Source organism: Elephantulus edwardii, unplaced genomic scaffold (assembly GCF_000299155.1).
Source record: "Elephantulus edwardii isolate Elephantulus edwardi_28Jun2011 unplaced genomic scaffold, EleEdw1.0 scaffold00042, whole genome shotgun sequence".
In the NCBI taxonomy this organism is placed as follows: domain Eukaryota; kingdom Metazoa; phylum Chordata; class Mammalia; order Macroscelidea; family Macroscelididae; genus Elephantulus; species Elephantulus edwardii.
In genome coordinates, this window is record NW_006399792.1 from 19,527,589 (window position 1) to 19,553,602 (window position 26,014).

Genomic DNA, 26,014 nt, shown 5'->3' on the forward strand with positions numbered 1-26,014 from the left:
ACCATTTGACCCAGAAATTCCAGTACTGGGAATTTAACCTAAAGAAACCATAATTGCCACCCAAGCAGATAAATGCACCCCCATGCTTATTGCGGCTTTGTTCACAATAGTCAAGAGCTGGAAACAACCCAAGTGCCCATTAACAAACGAATGGATAGAGCAGCTCTGGTATATTCACACAATGGAATACTACGCTGCAGTGAAAAACAAGGAACTCATGAAATATTAATCAAAATGGGAGACACTGGAGGACATTATGCTGAGTAATATATCTCGGTCACAAATGGACAAATACTGCATGGTGCCACTGTTGTAAAACAGGACTGACCTCGGGGTTGGTGGGAGACTGAGAAAGATGGGTTCAATGCATAGTGCACTGAAACAGATGAGGGGGAAACTGTTTAAAAGCGATATGTGATTAGGTATTTTTGTCATGACAGGTGTCTACAGTGAAGGCTACATGGTGGAGTGGACCTGGGAGAGGGTTTGTAAAACAATGAAAGAATTTTTCTTTTACTTTTCCAAGAGGGTAGTGTACTAGGGGGTGAGGGCTGAGAGGGGAGAAATGTGCAACAATAAATGAATGGAAATCCAAAGTCTCTGTAAATCTTTACTGAATATATAAAAAAAAGGACAAATATTGAATAGGGTCACTGTTGTAAAAAGGGACTGACATCAGCTTTGAGGGAAGACAGAGAAGGAGGGGAGGAATGATGAAACAGATGAGGGAGAGAACTGTTTAAAAGGTATATACAAATGGGTATTATTGTCATTGCAAAAGTCCAGAGTGAAGGCTGCATAGTGGAGTGGACATGGGGGGAGGGATTGCATAACAATGAAAGAGTTTTTCTTTCCAAGGAGAAGAGTGAATTGGGGGAGGGGGTGGACAGGGAGAAAAGTGCAACAATGAATGACTGGAAACCCTAAGTCTCTGTAAACTTTCATTAAAATTAAAAATTTTTTTTTTAAAATTGGATTTGCAATTCCTTGCCTTCAAGCGCCAGAGGTCAAGTACTAAAAAAGCATCACCCATAACTGGAATTCAATTTAAATGTTTCCCTTGGTATCTCAATAACATTGGACTATGTCTCGGAGAAAGTGTAGCCAGAGTGCTCCTTGGAGGCAATGATGATAACTTGGGCATGCTACTAAAGAGAAGTTATTCCTTGACAGGAACATGATGCTTGGAAAGATGGGAGGGTTGGCAAAGGAGAGGAAGATGCAACTATGTGAACTGACACAGAACTGCCATAATGGGCGCTAGTGTTTCAGGAGGTGAGGATGGCACAGGGTTCAGATCTGTCATCATAGGGTTGTTACGGGTTGTACTCGACTCACCACCACATTAACTTGCTATCCCACCCTTGCCCCATGAGCATTCTTATGTCACGAAATAATAGCTACAATCCTCATGTTAAAGCTTTCATGTGCTTGTAGCATTCCAAACAGTGTGGCCTTCGAAACGGTTACTCTACTGTGGAGGTCATATCTACTTTGACACATAGAATGGATGAAAAATCAGTGGAAAGACTACATGTACAAAATAGCTCCACATCAAAACAAAAGTCAGTTTCCAGCTCACAGAAACCCTAAAGGACAGTGCAGAACTGCCCAGTAGGGTTTCCAAGGCTCTAATCTATGATGTCATTAAGTTGTTGTTATGTGCCCCCGAGTGGCTTGCAACTCATAGCGACCCTATGTACAACAGCCCTAAACTCCGCTCTGTCCTGTGCCAATCGCACTGTCTGACACACCCATCCCGATTATCCCAGTCACTGAATCAATTCTCCTCATAGAGGGTCTTCCCCTCCTGCGCTGTCCCTCCACCCTCCCAAGCATGATATCCCTCTCCAAGGACCTGTCCCTCCTTACAACATGTCCAAAGTATGTCAGACGAAGCCTCAAAATCCTTGCCTCTAAGGAGCAGCCTGGTTTAACCCTCTCCAGGATGAATCTGTTATCTTGGCAGTCCATGGTACACATTGGCTGGCTTCAACCTTGTCAACCACCTCATTTAACTACTCAGCGGAACTGATTCCAAGCTCCTGTGTCAGTCTAAGTTCAAAATAACTATGTGGTGTGATTGTGGCACATTGTCACTAGTTCTACTGACTCCCTGGCAGATGGGATCTCTGAATGGGTTCTAGGCTTTTGAAAACCTTCCTGGAAACCAAAGGACTGTATTATTTTTTGTCAGGGAGTCACACTGCTTTGGTTGATTGGTCAGAAGAAATTTCTAGGTGACTTAGTCTAAATGACTTAACAGATAATTGTATTGGGGATCAAAACTATAGTTTTTGGGTTCTTAGTAAGAACAGAGGGGGTCTGTAGGGAGCTGTGCTGCTAATCCAAAGGTGGCGTGTTGAAATCCATCAGAGGCTCCTAGGGAGAAACATGGGCAATCTCCTCGTTTGCAATTTACAGTTTCTATAAACCCACTGAAAGATCTGCTTTGACTTGGTTCTAACTCAGTGGCAATCGGTTTGCAGTTTTTGCTCATTTTTCAGTTTTAATAAGAACATGAGTCCTTGGATGGTACAATTGTTTAATGCGCTTGGCTCTGAATTAAAAGGTCAGAGTCCAGACACATGCAAATGATTGGGTGTGTAAGTTGAGAAATCAAACACTGGGAACACTGGAGCACAGTTTTTCTCAGGAATTGGAGGAGGTGATCTGAGAGCAGCCAAGAACATAAAATTTCATTAATTAGAATCCAATGAGAAAAGGGTTCCTTTGGTCTTCTTGTTTTCTTACAAACTTTACTCCTAATTCTCCAGATCAAGAGAGCTGGACCAAGCCCCTATGGAAGAAACATACAGCACAACCTGGAATGCCACCTGCTCTAAGGATGAGGCTCATGCCAACACTACTTGTTAGGTGCCATCAAGTGACTCTGACTCACTGGGACCTACATACAAGATTGAAACCTTAACCACTCCTTCACTCCCCTCACAGTGTCTGCTGTGCTAAAGCCTTTTTTGTTGGAGATACTTTGTCAATCCATCTTATTCACGGTTTCTTCTCTTCCTCTGTCCTATACCACACCTTTCCGAGTACCATGTCCTTTTTCAGGGCCAAGGCTCCTCCTGTCAACATCTCCAAAGTATGTGAGATCATGTGGCAAACGACCGTAACCGCTAATGAGCACCCTGGCTGTCCTTCTTCTAAGACAGATTGGTTTGGTTCTTTCGAAAATCAGTGCATAGTCAGCTACCTGTTGTCAACAAGACAAGTAAGTCAAAGGCATAAACTTTTTCTTTAATCTTCCTTTTTCATTGTCCAACTTTCACAAGCAAATGAAGAAACGAAAATATGATGGGTTGTGTCAAGTGCACTTTAAAATGACATCTTTGCTCTTTAGCAGATTTGCACAATGTAACTAATACATCTTTGGATTTCTTGACTTGCTGCTTCTATGGCTGTTGATTTTATCTGGCCACTGACCACTACCTATTCATTTTTCTGGTCAAACAGCTTTACAACTTTGGCTATGGGACAGATGCTGAAATATTGATATCAAAGCGTCACAATGAAAAAGCAAAGTTTTTAGATGTTGAGGGAGTTTCTAGCATTTGTGGCTGCTTGGGCTTACATTTTAGGTAAACAAACTTTCCTTCAAGAATCACCACAAAGATGAATTATCCACCTCACAAAACAGGTTGTTTCCTGCAGAAGACAGTGTGAATTTAGTTCTGATCTGGCCTTCCTGACGTAGGCATTTTAGAGTTGTTTTTGTGACTAAATTTAGCTTTTACCACAAAAACAATGACATGAAGCATGAGGAGAAAGATGTGGTAGACTCCAGGGCTGCTTCCTGGGATTGGTTTATACATTTCTGTGTGGTATAAGAGTAAAATGGTAAGAAACTGGGGACCCTTATAAGCTTGGGTGATCACCTAAAAGTGTAGGATGCTGCCTATTCGCTTATGTTAAAATTAAACAATGAAACAGATGATGCTAAAGTACAAGAAAAAACACCACACAAATATTCAGACTCGATGAAGCTCTTTGGAATTCTTCATTTTCATTAAGGTTTTCACAAATACAAAGTTCAAACATAACTGTCTACATCCACCACAAAATGAAATCAAATAAGTGGTTGTTAGCACACAACAAAATCATCATTTTTTTCCATTTTTAAAAATATAAATAAGAACAATGTTCAAGGTTTTACAGTTCTTCCTCACAGGGGGGTGTGTGTGGGGGGTGTGTGTGTGTTTTAAGGCTTTGTGTTGTAGCTCTTTTGTTAAAGAGCACGTGAACCCTGCCACCAGGACACTTTGCCCGCAAGAACGGAAGGCCACTGTGGATACATTCCTGAGGGACACTCTCCGATCTAGGTGACCCCAGCCTGTGAAAAGCTACATGATCAATCAAACACCCTTCAACCAGTTCTCACAGTTTCATTAATTTTCTTTCTACTACAAAGAAATAATAGAAAGGGGGGGTAAGTTCCCAGCAGCATCTGAGTTCTCAAAGGAAGGGAGAGAAGGAAGAAACAGGCTTTTTTTCTGGACAGAATTAGTTTTCTTGTCTCCAGAAAAATCCCAATAACCCCCATAGTTTAAAGAGTGGTTTGTAAAGAAACATTTTTTTTTTTAGATTAAATAGTGCTGAGAGAAAAGGTGATCTTTTGGTTGGGTGTTTTACAAGAGGTTAAAGTGGAGAAGTTAATGCTGGAAAATCACTACTTGAAATACATGTCCCAGCAGGAGCCGCGTCACTTCTAAGGTCCTGGGGCAGCGCCGGGCCGCCCGCCTTTGGAATGAAATCCGAGGGAAGGCTCTCCAGCAGACACTTGACCTGCTCCTGGCCCAGTTTGATCTTGTCATCCAGCTTCCGCTGCTCAATGAGGAGGGTGGACTTCATTTTCACAAAATGCTTGTAGTCCTGGAGCTGCTCCTCTGACAGGTAGTTGGCCAGGATGTCCAGCACCAGGCGCTCTCTCCGGTCGAGGTTCTCCTTGAGCTCCCGGGCGTCCTCGTGCTGCCCAGCCAGGACCTTCCTCTTCTCATTGAGAGAACTCTGATGGGGCAAAGCAAACGGGTCAGCGAAAGGCAAAGGAAGGAAGCAAAGAGCCAAAACATTTGCAGAGAAACGTCTTGTAGGGCTGCACAATGCCTGCCTTTCTATGTGACTGGTCACTCTAAGGCATGGTTGTTTCTAATTGCTGTTGGGTCACCCTGTGTGTGCGGAGTCGAACAACTCCATCGATTTTCAAAGCTGTGACATCTGGGAAACAGGCCCCCCATATTTTTTGGGGTGCTTTCTAGGTAGTAGTTAGAACCTCCAACCTTTCACCTAGTAGTTAAGTGTTTAACAATTTATCCTAGGTGAGGAGTCCTTTGAAAAATAGCTTCACTATCACTATCCCCACCCCCGTCAAACCCAATTAGTCTCCTTAACACGTTGCTGCAGATGACAGCAAATGTGTTTCTAAGCACGGGCGTCAATTTAAAGTGTGCAGCACTGTGTTAAAAAAAACCTACTGTGGCAAAAATACACACAAAATTTGTCAATTCAGTAAGTTCCATATGTGCAATTCAATACACCTACATTCTTCGTGCTGTAAAGACATTATTGGCATTCTTTTATTCCGTTGCCATAAACATTTATCTTAATGTCCTTAAGGAAAATGCCCCATCCCACCTCCCCTCAACATACTCCAGAACTACTACAGTTTAGTTTCTATGTATCTGACATTTCTTCTAAGTGACATCAGACAGAGCTTGTCCATTTATAGCTGACTTATTTCCCAGAGCATGTGTTCTAGACTCACACATATTTGGCCTTGCATCAAGACATCCTTTCTCCAGGAGACACTGCTTGTTTAACTACTCATCCCTTGATGGATAGACAGGTTGTTTCCATTCAGTTCATTATTCCTATGCTGCGTTTTATATGAGTTTCCCACTTACAGCATCATTTAGAGTTTCCATTTGAAAAGGCTTAAGTGAAATTATCTAGGGTAATGACTGTATGTTTCTAGATTTAAAAGGCTGGTGTCTTGAATCCACCCATTGTCCTCTGAGAAAAGGACCTGGAGATCTGTTGACAAGGAAATTACAGCTTAGAAAACTATTATGAGGTAGCTGTACTTTGTTACATAGGGTCAGGATGAGTTAAAATAGATTCAACAGCCGCTAACAAGAGACTTAAAAGGACAATGATCTAGGTATCTTGGGTACTTACTTTAAATGGTGGTTCCTAGACCAAAGAGCAGCATTACTGTGTGGGTATAGGCCCGACTCTACTTATTAGATCACCGTCAATGAGGCTGAGCCCAGCAAGCCTTGTTGTGTTGTTGGATTTTTTGTGGGTTTTTGTTTTGTTTTATTTTTTCTAACAGCTTTATTTTATTGTAAAAAACATATGGGGATCCTAGGGGGTGAGGGTTGGGAGCAGAAGAGTGCGGACAGGTAGGGATAAAATCACAGGGTTGAACAATTTGGTTGGTGGAGGGAGTGGATTAAGGGAATGAGAAAGATCTGGGGGGACCAGAAAGGACAGGGTAATGGTGGGCATAGTACGATGCCCATTCATTCATTAATCTGACAGCTGAAGTTTAGAACCTCTACTCTAGTTTACAAACAACAAACGAACATTCTTTTCCTCCAGCTTCCAGTTTACAAGGTTTTTTCAGGGCTCAGAGTACCTATTGGTCTTTGTATGCTGGTTCCCTCCACCCTAAACTCATGCTCCTGAACCCCCTCTCTCCCCTCAATTGTTCTATCCCCCTCAACCCTTCTGTTTATGATACCCACAAGGCATTTTTGCTCTTCCCAGATTAAAAGAGAAGAAAGAGGGGGAGGAAAGAAAACCTGGAACCAATTTTTTCCCCTCTCTCCCTGAGTCTGAAGTGTCAGCATTACTCCCTGGCACAGAGGATGCCTCCCTCTCAGTTCCTGGTTGTCTATATGCTTGCTGACTTCTCTCCCCACACCAAAGAGGCTGTAATCTTCTCAAGAGAAGGGATCACGTCTCAGGGTACTTTAAGGTCCAGAAGGGCCCAGAGGGAAAAAACTTGCTGAACTGAACCAGAAAGCCACCTACCCGTTCTTCATTACTGGCATCTTCACCGAGGCCATTAAGGACATTCTCGACTCGGGCCAGGCGCCCCGAGAGGGAAAGCAGCAGGTTCACCACTTTGTCCAAGTCCCCAATGAACATCTTGTACTTGTCAAACTCATTAGGCTTGCAGAGCTCATGGATCAAAGCTTCCACCTCTTCTCCCAAAGCGTTATTGAGCTTGATGTCCAGCAGCACACTCTTCTTGGCTTCCTGAAGGGTCTCAAGCTTCTGGGTGAGGCTTCCGATGAGCTCTGCCTGAAATGACAGTGGACATAAAGCAAACATTAGCCAGCTCTCAGCCACAGCTTGCCCTCTCGTCAAGGCCAAGCTCAAGTGCCCGTACTCTACAGAACCTGCCCTCGACATTAGGTCACAGTGTTCATTCCTGTCCCCGAGTGTACAATTCTTGTCTGTGAATATATGAAAGGCTCCCAACCTGATCCGTGATTACACAAATGCCTTGTAATGTTTTCCAATTGTGCTATGCTGTGTACACCTTTGTCTTCCCAATGGGTGTTAACCAGCCATCATTGTATTCTAAGTCCTTTCAGGACATGTTCTTATTTGCCGCTCAGAATAATGTCATGCTATTGCTTACAGCACCTGTAGGCAGATAAGGCAAATGTTATTCTTATTTTACAAAGAGAGAAGCCAACCTCATAGAAGAATGAAGACATCTGTCCACTGAGCTGAGCTGGATATTACTTGTTGCTAGCATTTACAGAGTAATGACTACATGCCAGACATTGTGTAGGAAATGCTTTATGAATTATGTCATTTAGTTTTTTCAATTTTGTATTATTGAATATATCATGGACTGCTGAGAGAACAAATAGTTTCATCCTGGAAAGGGTAAGACCAGTCCTTGAAGGGGACATCATGCTTGGAAAGGTGGAGGGACAGCACAAGAGATGAAGGTCTTCGATGATTCAGTGACTGGAGTAATGGAGGTAGGTATGTCAGAGACAGTAACATTGGCATGGGATAGAGCAGGGTTTACAGCTGTTCAATTTGCCTGTACACCACCACCACCACAACAACAACAACAACATTTAATCACATACAATAGGTGAAGTGCTGGCCTAAGATGACATGAACACCAATGGTGTAGCTGAGATGATCTTAGGCCAATCCAACTTGAGGGGCTGCGTTTGTATAGTTATAACTAATACTGTCATGCATGTCTTTATTGGGAACCCAGCTCCCTGCACTTCCACTGCACCCCAAAATCTAAAATTAGTAGAGCTTTTAGGAACATTTTGCCTAGCAGCTGTGCAATTTGCCACTTATTTTACAACTTCTATACCTATAAAACAAGATTATCCAGTATGTTTAGCCGAAGAAACACAGTAAAGACTTTAGTGGATTTTATTTCTAATCAGTGTGTGTTAATTTCCTTGTTGTAAGAAAAATCTAACTTCACAGTTTTTGTAAATAATAATCTTTTATTCTTCTCTTAGCTTAAGGTAGTCAGATGGGAAAAGGGCATAATCTTCTTTGGTTAAAACCTCTTTCTCTACCTATTTCTTTAAACCGGTTCCAGCACAAGCCACATTTATATTTAAGGCTAAGTTATATGAAGAAGGATGACAGAAGAACAATTGATGCCTTCGAATTGTGGAGCTGGAGAAGCATCTTGAATACACCACGGACTGCCAAGAAAACAAATCAGTATGTCCTGGAGAGGGTGAGCCTTGGAGGCTAGGATTTTGAAACTCCATCTCACATACTTTGGACACATGGCCCGGAGAGACTGGTCTTTGGAGAAGGACATCATGCTCAGAAGGGTGGATGGACAGTGCAGGAGGAAGACTCTGGATGAGATGGACTGATACAATATCTGAAGCAATGGGGGTTGGTGTGTCGGAATTAGTGAGACTGGCTCAAGATAGGGCAGGCTTCAGAGTTATTGTACATAGGGTCACTATAGGTCGCAGGCGACTCAATGTCACATAACAACAACAACATCATGCTATAGTGGTTGTTTTCTTAATTTAAACCTCTTATTTAGAGTCAACAAGACCTTGGGGAAGGCTCTTGTATTTAAAAATCAGTTGCCATATTTTGGAGGAACATTCTAAGTGGTACAGTGTTCTTCTGTCAATATGCTGTACTTAGGTAACCTGGGGTTGCTGTGATGCTGAACCTTGTGCCATTGGGGTGTCAAATAGCATAATGGTTACCCACGGGGGACAGTGTTTGGTGGAGCTCCCAGTTTAAGACAGGCTTAGAAACAGGAGTGGCATCCAGTTCCTAAGCAGCATGCTTCTGGAAACTCTATGGATTTGGACAAATGACGATAGTTATAGAAAGGCTGTAGGTCTTTTATTCATAAGGTCGCTATGAGTCATGCTTGACTTGAAGGCAATCAAAACAACAACATATGGCTTCAATTGAGAATCTGACAAAAGCAAGTTTACAACTTCTAGGCTGAAGTCCCATCATGACATGGGTACATATAGTGACCACCTAAATGTTCTTTCTCTGGGGTCTAGTGAGAAGCTGCAACTCACTGGGCATGTTGCTATTGCAAGGTGGTGGTGGGGGTTGCTCTGTAAGTATGTTGAGTCTGAAGAAATGGCCCTCTTCTCACCCACTCCAGCACTACAGACTAATCAAGATGCATATGTCCCACTGTGCTACAGAGTAGGGTGTCACTTTGAGGACTAAGGTGTGGCTGACCAAAGCCATGAATGGTATTTTCAATTGTCTCACACATATATGAAAGTTGAATAATTAATAAAGACTATAGAAGAATTGAAACCTTGAAATTGTGGTATCAGTGAAGAATACTGAACATACTATGAACCACCAAAAGAACAAATAAATCTAAGGATAAATACAGCCAGAATGCTTCCTAAAAGTGAGGTTGGCAAGACTTCGTCTCACATATTTTGGGTATGTTTTATGAAGAGAGGGGCCAGTCACTGGGCAGAGATCACGCTTGGTAGAGGGTCAGAAAACAACAACAACAACAACAAAGCAAAGCAGAAACTACACAGGTCTTGAAAGGGTTAAAGGAAGGATTATAAAAGGGAAAAGCCTAACTATTTCTGAAAGGTACTAATGATGGTTTTTATTGTTTGTTCAACAACAGCACTAGTAAGCCCACTAAAAAGACAATAATAATGGAGAAATATTCTCACAATCTGCCCATCTCAGAGCTGTACCACAGAGTACTTAAGTACTGGTGAGATTAAAAATGTCCTTGAAAAGTTCTGGCTTTAATGGTGGCATTTTATTCACGTGGTCCCAGGGCCTACAGAATGGCTTAAAAAATTCACATCTGCTGCTTCCATCATCATGGATTAAAAGAACTGATTTTCTTAATGTTAAGATAATTGTTGTTGTTGACTGCCTTGGAGTCCAGCACAACTCATAGCAACCCTACGAACAAAAGGCCTGAAGCATCAGCATTTATCAACGTTCATAGAGTTTCCAGAGGCATGTTGTTTTGGAAGCAGATGCCACTCCTGCTTCCAAACCTGTTAGGAAAATTAGTTAAGATAATGCAAAAAGTCAATTTTAGCAATGAAGAAGAAGAAAAAAAAAGAACACGGTGTAAGGTGTAGTTTTCCTATATTCTCTTATAAAACACCATTATTTCCCAGAAAGGAATTCTGGCTGGTAGCTACAGCCAGCAGGGTATGGGGATAGTTCATATTAAAAGGCTAGGAGAGACACTGGAATGGAAAGCAGTTAAGAAAAACACTGCATGCTACTACATCTCCCAACATGCCTGCTGGACAAGACTTAGACAAGTCAAATGCCATCATCTGTGTTTTTCAGATGGATAATTAAGAGACCAACATCTATCTGAAATCATCCCAGGAGTTCTCACTCCCATGTGGTATATTTTCTAGGCTTGCTAGTACAAGTAATACAGGATACTATTTTCTTACAGAAAACTGTTGTTGTTGCTGTGTACTGTCTAGTCTGAATCGACTCATAGCTGACCCTCAAGTGGGCTTTTTGAGGCAGTAAATTGCACAAGGGGAGACTGCCCATCCGTCTCCAGCCAAGCACCTGGTGGATTCAAACCACATGCCTTTAAGATTGCAGTGTAGCTTCTTATCACTAGGCAACAGAGCTCCCTTATAGAAAATTTCTTGTTGTGTGCCCTGGAGTCAAATCTAACCCACAGCTGACCCTTCCGTGGGTTTTTAGAGACAGTATATCACACAGGAGGAGAATGCCCATCCTTCTCCCGCAGAGCAGCTGGTGGATTGGAAATGTGTGCCTTTGGGGCTGCTAGCTTCTTAGCACTAGGCTGCGAGAACTTCCTTACTGAAAACTAAGATATATCAAATGCAAAGAGGTAGTTAATAACTTCATATTTACCACTGCCAACCTCAGGAAAAAGTTTTATGCTTGCTCAAATACTTTAAATTCTCAGATCTCTAAAATGAAATCTCGCATCTTGGGGAGTATAATTTCCAGAAAATACTTTTTAGAAATTAAGCAGTAGAAGAAGAAAAAAAGATGAGTTTTTAAGTTTTTCATTATTCATATAAATATGACTTTCTTTTCAAGTACATACTGTTGATAATAATTTCTGGAAGAAAGGAAAAATATTATCATTTCAAAGTCCTCATTATGGTTCTCCCAAGGTATTTGAAGGGGTGGGTATGAAAATTTTTCATTTCTAGTAAGGATAAGTGTTTGCCTTCACAAGCAGGGTGAGTGGTAGACAGATGGGAGAGCTTGTCTTCTTAAATCTTTGAAATGGGGCTTTATTAACTTTCTTCGGAAGTTCCGAAGCAGGTCAGCAGGGCTGTAAGGATAACTGTGAAATAAACTGGTTTAACGGGCTGGGAGAGGGCTAAAGAATAAGAGTTGGACAGCAATTGGGTGAAGTTCTAGTCACATCTTCTTACTAGACCCTGTTTTGATTTTCAAAGGAGCAGAGTCTACTTAGACTCCTCATAGCAGCCTACTCTAGGTTTCCTGGTATAAGGAAGAACAGAGTAAGACTAAAATGTCCAGTGGCAATAAAAGGAAGCTTGTGGGAGGCATCAAAATATATTTTGTGGCCTTTAGAGTCCTGGAAGCTTTTAGCTGGGCTGTAATGTGATCTATCACAGCTTGGCTGTATATGCTAATTAATGCAAGTCCTACTGTGTGGTCAGCACTAGTGCTCCAGGCTCAAATGCTACACACATACCTGAATGGCATTTGAATTTAAAAATGTTAAAGGGCTTTGAGTAACTGAAGGAAATAAAGGAAACAGTTGGCTGCAATGAGTAGCTATTTCTTTGGTAGGTAGACCTCTTTAAAATTACCAACCTCTGCACACAGAATTCACCGTGAGAGTGAGAATAGATTTTCTTAAAAATTATACACAACAGAAGTCTCCCCAGTAGGACAATTTCTCCATGTATAATTCAGTAACACTGATCATTTATTTTTTATTTTGTTTCATCTTTTTTAAAAAGTACATATTTTTATTGGTTTGCATACAATCATTCATCTATGTTCTAGTTCATGCATGTACATTGTTTCTTTTCTCCTTATCATTATCTTATTAATAACTACATTCGTGAAAGTGCGTAAGCCACCTACGTCATGCCTCCTGTCTTAACATTCCCATTTTAGATAGTCAGTTTCTGATTTGCCCATCCCTATCAAACCAATACTCTGAGGGAACAGGCCTGTCCATTTTGCTGAAGGGTCTACTGTTCAGTTTGGAAGCTTTGAGCATCTACATCCTGTGGATCCAAGGTCTAGTCAAGAGCAAGCCATTAGGCTGCAGCAGGAAACACTAGTTCACAGCCTGGATTTCTTTGCTTCACCTGGCTGGGTTCCAGCCAACTCCTCCCCAGCCATCTGTGGCTAGGTTCAAATGGGCAACAGCACAAACTTAGGAGACCACACATCTCCCTACGTTCCAGACCTGTTGGTCCCTTCACTCAGCCCCAGCCTCCACACAGGGCCAAGTCAACAACCAGGGGTCTTCTTGACTCCCTGCTCCTCAAATAAACAACCCGTTTTTGTGTTATCCACACTTCTGTGCTTGCTAGGACACCGATTATATTTTCCATGATGTGTATGCAACATTTACTGCTATCCTTCTCCAAATTATTCTACCATCATTAACGTCAACTCATCGCTCTCGAAGCCAGAACCACCTCTTTTCCCATCATTCCACCCACTGTTGTATGTACCACTAAGCGGGAACTAACTCATAGCTGACTCCAGCCAGGTTTCAGAGGCTGCAAATCACACAGGAAGAGGCTGCCCATCATTTTCCCCACCTTCCACAAACAGTAACCACTAAAAATGTTTGGTTTCTAGATATTTGTTTGTTTCATGTAAGTCAAACCATATATGTCCTTTAGCTATTGACTTATTTTGGATAAGACTTTTTTGTTGTTGCTTAAATACACATTAATCCCTTAAGAGCTACTTATAAAACCACTGACATTTATCCACCTTACTTCTCATCTGGCATACACTGTGAACTCACTCAGGGAGAGGTGCTATTTCTAAGGGTTCTTTTCTAAATATAGTTTAACACGTTTCCCTCCCACCTCACCATCTGCTGGCTGCGTCCCCCTCCTTACGGTGGAGTCCTGGATGAGGACCGGTAGACCAGTCTTTGATATAAAACCCACCACCACACAAGCCATGTGATCTTTTATGTCATTTCCCCCCATTCGCAAACAAGATATTAAAAGCTGCTTGAAATTAATAATAATAATAATAAGTTCTTTCTCTGTACTAGGCAGTCCTGTGTTTTACTGTTCAATTATAAAATATAACAACCCTATGAGATGGGTAGTACTATAATCTCCATTCCATTTTACTAATGACAAAAAGGAGGGAACTAAAGCTTAGCCAACTTTCTCAAATACATACAGCTAATAGGTAGCAGAGTGGGTGGGTGAGCCAGGTGTCTCTGGCTGCAGAGTTCAGACTTTTACTCACTACATTAAAACAGCTCATAGGAATGGTATGAGACCTAACAAGCATAGTTTGTGCAAGCACTCTAAAAAACAGAAAAATAGCATACATGTTTGAATTACCATGTTTTCATTATTATCTAGATTAGGCAACAATTTGAAGAACAAACACCACTCATCTGAGGTAGATGTCCCCTGGGGGGATACTCAACTGATCCCCACACAAGACACCAGAGCTGCTCTGCTGACGTGTGCTGCCAGTGTTGCTAGTGACAGTGACATCAAACACCCCCCCCCCCCGGACTACTCGCCAATGGCTGGAGTTTAAGAACCAACTGGAATTCAGGCTTCTGTTATTAAAAACAAAAAAAGCTACGACCAGATTAGAACTTTTTCAATGTATTAGGCTTTCTTACGATTGGCAGCAGTATGCTACTGTCTTTTTTTCTGTTGTTTTAATTAAGCTGACTTCACCCAAGAGAGATATCAGAGGCAGTTTCTGTGCCGCTGACTACTGGAGCAAATTGCTACCCAATGCTGTGTGAAGCAAGCAGGAGAGAAGGATGGTGGAGACTTGACTTCCATTTCAAATATTCCCTAAAAAATTCTATGTTGAGAATAATTCTTTTATCATTTCCTCTTGGTAAGGTTAGGGCCAGATATATGTCAAATCCATTTATTACAGTCTCTGGGTCCTGCTTTTTGGGACTCTTTGGCAACATGCTAGAAATAATGTCTTTACTCTCCCCTCCGAGAAATTCTTTCTTTACTTTTTACAGTTTCAGTCATAACACTCACCTGGGCCAGATTTTCTGGACTCACTCTTGACTCTTCCATCCTCCAAACCTAATCTGTCACCAAACCCTGCCTGTTTTATTCCTATTTTTCTCATCTATTTTTCACTGCTCCTATTGCACTGCTGTTAGAACTACATCAGCACTCTCCGAAGTGACTAAAATATTCTGAAATGGTCTCCCTTTCTCCAATTTTACTCCACACACAGCTGTCACAAGGTCTTCTAAATGCAAAGCTGTTGTCTTTCTCTGAACCGTCTTATGGGGACTTGTAGCGTTGGCCACAATGGCATGAACACATTACAGACTCGCTCTGTCTGCTCATTACAACTAAAGACTCTGGACAACTACCTAAGGATTGTGAAAAGTTAAAACTGCAGGGAGGAGCCAAAACTTGAAGTATTCCTGTTATGATTATTTTGCTATTTTAAAAATTATTATTTATTGATACTTGTTATTGTTATTTCAAAACTTCAGTAAATTTTTAGAAAATTTAAATGTTGTGGTGCTGTTGTGCACCATTAAGTCAGAATTGACAACTGGGTTTTTTTAATACGAGGTCCTGGAAAAGGGGCCCTTGAGAGCTAGAGAGCATGACAAACTATTGGGAGATAAAAGAGTTGGAGAACAAGATTCCTAAATTCTGTATATGTACTGATGTCAGTGCTAGGCTCATCTTCAAGATGAACACACACAGGGCAGATCTGAAAGAACCACAGCAAAGGCTTTAAAAAATGGAATTAACTAACAATGGAACCTCCACCTAAGACTTGAGAACCTGCCATCTGAATCTAACCAGGTTGATGTTCTCTAAAACACAACCAAATCATTATTTTTGAGAGAACTTTACCAAGACCAGAAGTCTCACAATGTAACATTCAAAATGCCTAGGATATAATGTTCCAAATTAACCAACATTCAAAGAACAATAAAAATATTAACAATTCTTAAAGGAAAAGAAAATGTACAGCTGTCAACCTTAAGATAACTCAGATCTGGGATTATTAAACATTTTAAGGCAATTATTACAACCATGATTCATGAGATGATAGTAAACATTTTAGAAATGAAGAGGTTGGATTCCAGAAGGTGGGTTCTCTCTTGTTTTTGTTGAGGGTTGGGTGTGGGCTGTTGGGTTATTTTTTTATTTTGTTCACAATCTTCTGTGAGCTGTCTGGATTTGCTGGATCTAGCTAACAAAAAGCAGGACCTGGTGGGTGGGCCTTTGTATTTAAAGTCAGTTGGGTCCTCAAGCCTGCTGCCTGCCCCTGGCCTGGTGTTAATTGTGTTTGGGTGAACATTCTTCTAAGTGTTACAGCACCAGTCCACCAATTAACTGTACTAAGGTAATCTGGGGTTGCTGAATACCGTGCCTGCGGTGTGTCAAATGCGATAATGGTTATCCATTGTGGACATTGATTGTTGAAGCTCCCAGATTAAGACAGGCTTGGAAGCAGGATTGGCATCCACTTCCTAAACAATATGCCTCTGGAAACTCTATGAACATTAAAGAAATGTTGGTAGTTATGGGACAGGGTTCAGATCTTTTGTTCATAGGGTTGGTATGAGTTGATGGCACTTAACAACAACAGATGTTCTTTACCTATTTCTGTAACAAGCAACAGAAACAATTTAAAAAAGCAAAATTAATATATAAAACGGAAAACACTATTCAACATTAAATAAAGGGAAAACGTTATTTGACATCAATGGCAGAATGGTGGTGAAAGAAGTCAATGAATCTGAATGCCAGATCAACAGAAATTATCCACTAAGAGAATGGAAATAATGAAAAAGAGAAAGGGAAAAAACCCTCAAAAATCCCCCCAACAATAGAACGTTAGGGGCTTGTGGGGCAATTTCAACAAGGTATAACTTACCACTAGCACCTAAAAAAAAAAAGAAAGCGGCAGAAGAAAAAAGAAATTGAAGACATAATAGTTAAAAAACCTCTGTCAAATCTGAAAATAGAAATTTACAGAATCAAGTTCAGAAAATACTAAACAAGATATAATCCAAGAAAATCACATCATAATAAAAATGCTATAAATTAAAGATTTAAAGAAAAATCTTGAAAGCAGCTGCAGGAAACATCAGACTGCATATACATAGGAGAATATTTAAATAACTTTCTATGTGTTCCTGAAAACTATGGAAAAAAGATGACTGTGAAATAGCATCTTTAAAATGCGGAGAGAAAAGGACAGTCAAAGAACTCCACATATCCAGGGGCCACAATCTTCACAAATGACAAAGTAAAGACAGTCTCACAAGAAGGAAAATGGAGACAATCCTGCACTCAACGAAGAAGAGAAACAGAAAAGGGGGCATCTGAGAACAGTTGGTTGCTAATAATATTTTTAAATAACCCACTAGGTCCTTAAAGCCAAAGCATTTAGGATAGCTGGATTATGTAATCTATTCCAGCAGGTTCTTGTCTAACATAATGGCAGGATTTAGTTGTGGTTAAAAACTAGGTATATTAATTCTAAACTCTAGGAAATCAAAAGATGAACTGCACTGCGAAAGTCTCCGGTCAGGGACCTCCCCAAAGTACTGAAGAGCAAAAATGTCAGTCTGGAGACTAGCATGCGCCTAACTAAGGTCATGGTCTTTGTAATTATGTGCTATGCATCAGAAAGCTGGACATGACTAAGGATGATAGAAGGAGCATTGACGCCTTTGAACAGTGATACTAGAGAAGAGTATTGAGGGTATACCATGGACTACTAGAACAGGTTTGTCCTAGAGAGGGTGAAACCTGGCTGTTCCTTGGAGGCAAGGATTCTGAAGCTCTGTCTGACATAATTTGGGCATGTTGCAAGAAGGGAACATCCTTGGAGAGGGATGTCATGCTTGGAAGGGTGGAGGGACATCGCAGGGGAGGAAGACCCTCGATGAGATGAATTGAGTCAGTAACTGAGGTAATAGGGAGAGGGGATGTTGGAGACAGTTAGGTTGGCTCAGGATAGAGCAGGGTTCAGAGCTGTTGTACATAGAGTCACTATGAGTTGCAAGCGACTTCGACTTGACAGCAGCATATAACAACAACAACCAGCTCTAGTTAGTCCTATCTTCTTGTTGATGTTAGGTACTGTTCAAGGGTTCCAATGAACAACAGATCAGAACCCTGTCCAATCCTGTGCCATCCTCATCGTCTCTGACACATTCGGGCCCATTGTTGCAATCGCTGTCAATTCCATCTCACTGAGGATCTTCCTTTCTTTGGCTGACCCTCCACTCTTTCCAAGCATTAAGTCTTTTATTTTAGTAAGGAATAGTCCCTCCTACAACATGCGTAAAGTACATGAGATGAAGCGTTGCTAGGCTTATCTCTAAGGGACATTCGGCTGCACTTCTCCAAAATATTGTTCTCTTGGCAGTTCATGGGATTTTCAGTACTCTTCACCAACTTTTATGTCAGTTCCCAGAGGAGATTTCATGATTGTTTTAACTTTTTTTTTTTTTAAAGCAGGGCCTGAAGTCTGACAGTTTTAAATTTAAATTCAAACTTTACCTCCTGCTAAGTGACCCCAGGCAAATGACTTAAAATTCTCAGAGAAATTTTGTGTGAAATCAAGGAGATAAGACAACATTTGTTAAAAATAGCTCACACATCTAGAACATAATAAGTGTTCAATAAATGTTACTAATGTCATTTCCAGTGAGAACTAATTGAACTTTATACTTTAATATGCTCAAGCTAAAAATATTTTTTTTATCACATAATCCTCAGTGAGAGGGTGATAATGAAGTAACAGGAAAGCAGTTAAACAAAATAAAGTGGGGAATAAAGAGTTGAAATTTGTCATACTGCTACTGTAAAGCTACATGCGAAAAAGAAAAACAAAATCAAACAGAAATCTCTACCTAACGAGTTTTGTTAAGCACAGCACGGCAACTTGGTACCTGTGATGGTATCTGTCAGGCTCGCTCTTTGGGATGGAATCCTTATGTGATGTAAACAGTTAAATGTATTTGGCTGTTAACAGATGGAGGCTCAAGTCTACACAGTCACTTGAGAAGAAAAAGACTGGGGAATCTGTTGTTGTTATGTGTTGCCGAGTCCCCTGCGACTCATAGAGATCCTATGTTACAAGAGCTCTAAACCTTGCTCTATCCTGTGCCAATCTTATTCTCTCTGACACATCTATCCCCATTTACCCCAGTAACTGAATCAATCCATCTCATCAAGGGTCTTCCTCTCCTACACTGTCCCTCCTCCCTCCCAAATATGACATCCCCCCGGGAGAATCTATTTCTAAAAAATCATCCATTGAAAGCCTATGCAGCAAAGTGGTCTTCTTTGTAAACATAGAACCCCCTCCACAAAAGCTCAGCACTGCTCAGAGAAGGCTGTCAAGCAGGTGTTTAAATGCGGTAGCTCTGGGACAGAAGTGAGTATGTATCTGTAACAGCTGCATCAGGATGTCAGTCGTGGCCTAGGAGTACCAAGAGCTACAACAATAGAAGGGAAAGGAAATTTAAGAGCACTTACACAGGTGCTCCCCAAAACTCTAAAAACCTTCCCAGTGCGTTACACTCTGTTCCTAGGGACTATATCCTGTGCTTTCATTCCAACAAATAAGCAAGAGGGATCATATTGGTGAGGAAACTAAGAAATGAACACCGCATTGAAACACATGAGGGAAAGAACTGTGTAAAAGGAATATATGATTAGGTATTATTTGCATGACAACAGTCCAGAATATGAGGTGTATAGCAAAGTGGACTGGGGTGGGGAGAGGAAATTGTGGAACAAGAGTTTTGTTAAAGAGAAGAGCAAATTTGAAACAATGATTGAACGGAAATCCAGGTTTTCTGTAAACTTTCATTAAAATCACAATTGACAGCGAGAGAGGGAGAGGGAGAGGGAATGGGAGTGGGAGAGGGAGAGGGAGAGGGAGACGGAGAGGGGGAGAGAGAGAGAGAGAGAGAGAGAGACAGAGAGACAGAGAGACAGAGACAGAGACAGAGACAGAGACAGAAAGACAACATTGTAGTATGAAAGACGACCACACAAGTTTCTCTGGAATTGTTGTTAGTTTACCACAAAAGTTTCTCTGGAATTGTTGTTAGTTGTTGTTATGTGCCGTCGAGTTGTTTGCGACTCATAGTGACCCTATGTACAACAGCCCTAAACCCTGCTCTATCCTGTGCCAATCGCACTGCCTCTGACACACCCATCCCGATTACCCCAGTCACTGAATCAATCCATCTCATAGAGGGTCTTCCCCTCTTGTGCCGTCCCTCCACCCTCTCCAGCATGAAATCCCTCTCCAAGGACCTGTCCCTCCTTGCAACATGCCCAAAGTATGTCAGACGAAGCCCCAGAATCCTTGCCTTCGAGGAATAGCTTGGTTTAACCCTTTCTAGGATGAATCTGTTTGTTTTCTTGGCAGTCCATGGTACATTCAATACTCTTCTCCAGCACCACAGCTCAAAGGCATCAATTCTCCTTCTATCCTCCCTAGTCATTGTCCAACTCTCTGATACATAACAAGTGATTACAAAGACCATGGCCTGTATCAGGAGCACCTTAGTCTCCAGAGAGACACCGTTGCTCTTGGGTACTTTAGAGAGGTCCCTAACAGCAGACTTTCCCATTGCAATACATATTTTGGCTGCTGATGCCAAGAGTGTTGACCATGGAGCCAAGCAAACTGAAAATGTAGACAATCTCAATCTCTTCACCATCAATCCTGATGCTACCAGTTGGGCCAGTGGTGAGAATCTTTGTCTTCTTGACATTGAGCCTAAGTCCATACTGAAGGCTGCATAACGCAGATTGTTAATAGATCTTCCACCAATCCTGATGCCACAATTCTCCTCATAGATCCCAGCCTCCCGGATAATCTGCTCTGCATACAGGTTGAAAAGGTATGGAGATAGGACACATCCCTGGCGTACACCCTTCCCAATTTTGAACCATGCAGTGTTACCCTGCTCTCTTCTGACAACTGCCTCTTTGTCCAAGTATAGGTTTCGTATTAGTACAATTAAATGTTCTAGGATTCCCATTCTTCTCAGAGTCAGCCACAGTTTGTTATGATCCACACAGTCAAACGCCTTTTCATAATCAAAGAAACACAGATATACAGTCTTCTGGTATTCCCTGCTTTCAGCTAAGATCCACCTAACATCAGCTACAATATCCCTAGTATCACGACCCCTTCTAAACCCAGCCTGGACTTCTGGCAGTTCTCTGCTGATGTGCTGTTCCAGTCATTTTTGGATAATCTTCAGTAGAACCTTGCTTGCATGGGAAATCAATGATATTGTTCTGTAGTTTCCACACTCTGTTAGGTCACCTTTCTTTGGAATGGGAACAAATATAGATCTCTTCCAGTCAGTTGGCCAAGTGGTTGTTCTCCAGATTTCTTGGCACAACTTGGTGAGCACATCCATTAGCTGGTTGTTAGTACCATCTCAAAAATCTTTACCACTGGGCTAATAGGCAACATGACTGATGGAGAAAAGATTCAAACTGTCAATGACTTCTTCTTTCCTCAATCCACAATCAACACCCTCAGTACCAACAGTCAAGAAATCAAGAGACATTGCATGAGGAAGATCTGTTGAACAAAGCATTAGGGAGCAATAATGTCAATTTAAAGATTAAAGTTTTCAATCCCTTGTTATGGATCTGACAGCTAAACAAGAAATGAGGATGACAGAAGAATCACTGAAGACTTTAAGTGGTGGTGCTGAAGAAATATCCCATGATTTCTAAAAGAACAGATATTTCTTGGCAGAAGTGCAATCAGAGTGCCCCTTAGAGGCAAGGATGGTGAAGCTGCATCTCACATTTTGGGGCATTTTGTTAGGAGGGGGTTATTTCTTGGAAAGAGACAACATGCTTGGAAAGGTAAAGGATCAGAGCAAAGGAGAGGAAGACCTTCTACCAGATGGACTGAACAGTGATTGCAGCAACGGGCTCAAGTATGTCAGAGCTGAGGAAGACGACATAGGATAGGACAGGGTTCAGACCTGTTGTTCATTAAGTACGACTATGAGTCGCACCTGACAGCACCTAAAAACAGCTAAATTACTTCTATTCCATGCTCAGTAACAGCAAAGCTGTTAGAGTCCTTGCCTGGCACACACGCCTAAGCTATGTGAGGAGCTCTGTAAACACAGTGGAAGGCAGCCCTGAACAGAAAACAGCAATGCACAAACAACTGCCTGGGCAGAAACAGCTGGGCTGTAGAGACAGCAGTACTGTCATGGTCATTTCCAAGTGTTTAATGTTTTCTATTTCTGCAGGAGCGGCCCTTTAGAGTAGTGAGAGAAGATCTTCACCCTGAAACCCACAGCGTCCCTTTTCAGCAGGAAGTAGCTAAGAGAATAGGCCATCCCCTTTTCCTTATGAATCAGGGTGAAGTCTCTCTCAGGGAGGAGTGATAGGGAATGGCAAAGGACACACTGACAAAGGAGATTAATCAGAACTGGCTTTGACAAGCACTATGGCAACTGGACAATTAAAACAGACATTCGGGGGCGGGGAAGAAGAACGAATTGGGGAGGAGGGTAGAGAAAACAGTGCAACAATGAATGAATGAAAACCCAAAATCTCTGTAAATGTTCATTAAAACTAATAAAATTTAATAATAATAATAAAAAAAAAGCTAAAGAGCTAAGCTCCAATACTGTGCTTTCAAGCTATTTAATAGAGTAACACAAAGAGACTCAGAGAAATCTACAGGCTAACATCTTTGCTATTCATAAGTGCCTTTTGATAACTGCTCTTTCCCCAATCCAAGTCTCTAGATTTTCTCATTTTCCTTTTGACTGATGAAACATGTCCTTGGAATCACAAACCCATGGTGTTGGCTGATGAGTTACAGAGAACAGTGCCAGAGGTTCAGTGCTGGGGAGACCTAGGTTCTTGGACCAACTGTGAAACTTCTAGGAAATAACTTAATGTCTTCAAGCTATACTTGTCATTATAAAGGAAAATGGTAGTAGTTTAGCTGTCCTGTCTACTTCACATTTTGTGAGGAAAATACTCAATGTACCATGTAAGCCAAAGTATAATAATGGTTTTGGCTAGCTTGGTGATACAGCAGGCCCGTTCCTCTCCTGGTGTTAAGAGGCCAGTAACTTCGCTAATCATAAAGGCCCCAGGAATGTATTGACAACTCAGTTACCACTGTCTGTCACTGCACATCTACAGCAACAGTATAAAACCTACTATCTGATTATTTTGCACAAGGATGATATAATCTAGTAGTAACAAACACTGAGTTGTAAGGCAAGAGTCATGCTGGCTGGGCCATGATTCTCAGAGGCTCACCAGTTATGTAATAACACACTCAACTCACTGTCAAGTCAAAAACAACTCACAGTCAACCCTAGAGGGAGTTTTGGGGAAGATACAAATCGCGTGGGGGTAAGACTGTATGTTTTGCTCCTGTGGAGCTAGCTGTTGGTGGATTCAAACCACTAGGGGCCCTAACTTTGGTTAGCAATGCAGTCCCGGCAGACGAGGTCACCGGTGCTCCCAAGCAACGATGCCCTCCTCCATTCTCACATACGTCCATTTTTTACATAATGGCCTGGGTTTGGGGACCTAACCATGCCAGTAAGTGAGGTGTCATTATCTTCTCTGGGAACACTGGAATAAAAGTACTCTTTTCAGCTTACCTTCTTTTCATTGACGTCTGTCTGTTCATCTTCCTCATTCATCTCTTCTAACATATCTTTGATTTTGTTCAGAAGTTCAGCCTTAGGGGCAGACACATTGTAGTAAGCAGGACAGTTGACCAACACGCTCCCCATTTCCTTTTCTTCACGCCTGGACCATAAAGAACAGAGAGTCGTAGGAACGTGAATGAAGGTAGGAGCTTCATTATATCACAGGTGTCTGTTCATCCAAAATGTGTACAAAAACCCAAAAAGGATTAGATTTTCCCCAGATATAAGGATTAAAAGTTATTATTAATGTTGCTGTTAGGTGCCACTGAAAGGAGTATGATTCATAGCAACCCTTTGAACAAAAGATCTGAACCCTGTTCTATTCTGGGCCATCCTCACACTTCCTGACATACAAGAGCCCAACTGGAGCAGTCACCTAGCCAATCCACCTGGTCAAGGGTCTTCCTCTCCTTCGCAGACCCTCCACCCTTCCTAGTATCATGGCCCCAAGGAATAGCCCCTCCTAGCAACATGCCCAAGTATGTGAGGAAAAGCCTCATCATTTTTGCCTCCATAGAATACTCCAGCTACACCCTCTCCAAGACATATCTGCATGCTTATTATAAGTACGGTCCTTGAAGTTAGGCAACTTAGGATGGAAAATCACTAAAGATGGCATGAAAGAGCTATTAAAACTAAAGCAGCTGGTGTGACTAAGTGACTGACCCAGATTTGAATCCAAACCTCTTCAGCCCTCTATCCCTTCTGATTTCAGAATAAGGTGCCCTGGTGGCACAATGGTAAAAGCACACAGCTAATAACCAGAAGGTTGGTGGTTGAAACCCACCAGCCTCTGTGTGGGGAAAGGAAGTGGCAGCCTGCCAGGCTGGCAATATTTGATTACTGCCAAATTACAGTCTCTTTTTAATAATTTGCTTTACTCTCAGAAACAGAGGTAGCCTCTTCCTTTCTTAATTCTGATTTTGTTTCCATGCACATATTAAACACCCTGTTGTTACCATTGATAGATGCTGTTGAGTCAAGTATGACTCACACTGAGCCAATCAACAACAGATCTGAATGAATCCTGTTCTATCCTGTGCCATTGTCACCATCTCTGATTCACTTGAGCCCACTGCTGTAGTCACTGTGTCTGTTACTGTATTGTTGTTGTTATGTGCCGTCGAGTCGTTTGCAACTCATAGCAACCCTATGTACAACAGCCCTAAACCCTGCTCTATCCTGTGCCAATCTCATTGCCTCTGACAGACCCATCCCGATTACCTCAGTCACTGAATCAATCCACCTCATAGAGGGTCTTCCCCTCCTGCGCTGTCTCTCTACTCTACCCAGCATGATGTCACTCTCTAAAGACCTGTCTCTCCTTACAACATGTCCAAAGTATGTCAGACGACGCCCCAGAATCCTTGCCTCCAAGGAGCAGCCTGGTTTAACCCTCTCTAGGATGAATCTGATTGTTTTCTTGGCAGTCCATGGTACATTCAATACTCTTCTCCAGCACCACAGCTCAAAGGCGTCAATTTTCCTTCTACTCTCCCTAGTCACTGTCCAACTCTCTGATGCATAACAAGTGATTGCAAAAACCATGGCCTGTATCAGGCGCACCTTAGTCTCCAGAGAGACACCGCTGCTCTTGAGTACTTTAAGGACTCTAAATATGCAAAGGGGTTGTGAAGCTTAGAGGTGGAAAAATATTAAACAAAAATAAAGTACATTCACAAACCTGTTAACATATGTACTATTTACATTAAAACATGGTATGTGTTCTATATGAGGCTATTTGAAAATAAGGTTATTCATAATGCTTAAAGATATTATCAAATGAAGTATTTCTTTAAAACGGACTTTATTTGACTTTGTACCAATTCTAAAAATTTATTCCTAACAGGCCTTTAATTTCTTCCCCCCTTCCCCCGCCCCCCTTGTTGTGTACAGTCAAATCTGATCCAGCTAGCACAGGAGAAGATTGCCCCTCCTTCTCCAGCGGAGTATCTGGTGGATTAGAATCATGTATCTTTGGGATGGAGGCCACCAGAGTTCCATACATCTTTTGAGTTTCAAGAATTATTGTTAAGTCCTATTTTTAACCTTGTGATCTACAATTTAGTATTACTTTATTGAGACACACACACACACACACACACACACACACACACACACACACACACACAAATGCTTGAACAAACCTCTACGAACCATAATATGGCTAAACAACCATCAATAGGTTTGGAAGTTGTACTCAAATATCCTCATGGTCAAAGATGGCACGCGAAGTTAAAAAATGATGTGTGGAGAATGAAATTCCACGCCCATGAAGCATGATCTTGTATATGTTGCTGAATTTTAAGCACTTTATGTCACTGCTACTTGCTGTAGCACAACACATCTTATCGTGTCTAAGAACACGATGTTGTTGTTGTTGTTGTTGTTGTTATGTGCCATCGAGTCGTTTGCGACTCATAGCGACCCTATGCACAACAGCCCTAAATCCTGCTCTATCCTGCGCCAACTGCACTGCCTCTGACACACCCATCCCGATTACCCCAGTCACCAAGTCAATCCATCTCATAGAGGGTCTTCCCCTCCTGC

The 26,014-nt window shown here is 41.7% G+C and overlaps 1 protein-coding gene across 1 annotated transcript in view; it reads right to left on the reverse strand.

Annotated features, from left to right (window-relative positions):
* Positions 1–4,656: 4,656 nt before the first annotated feature.
* Positions 4,657–26,014, reverse strand: part of SHROOM3 (shroom family member 3) — a 516,408-nt gene continuing 495,050 nt past the window's right edge. Inside the window, exons 9-11 of the mRNA XM_006885301.1 lie at positions 23,414–23,564; positions 7,054–7,326; positions 4,657–5,025 (exon numbers count right to left, since the gene is read on the reverse strand). Coding sequence (XP_006885363.1) covers positions 4,657–5,025; positions 7,054–7,326; positions 23,414–23,564 — 793 coding nt within the window. The remainder of the gene's footprint in view (positions 5,026–7,053; positions 7,327–23,413; positions 23,565–26,014) is intronic.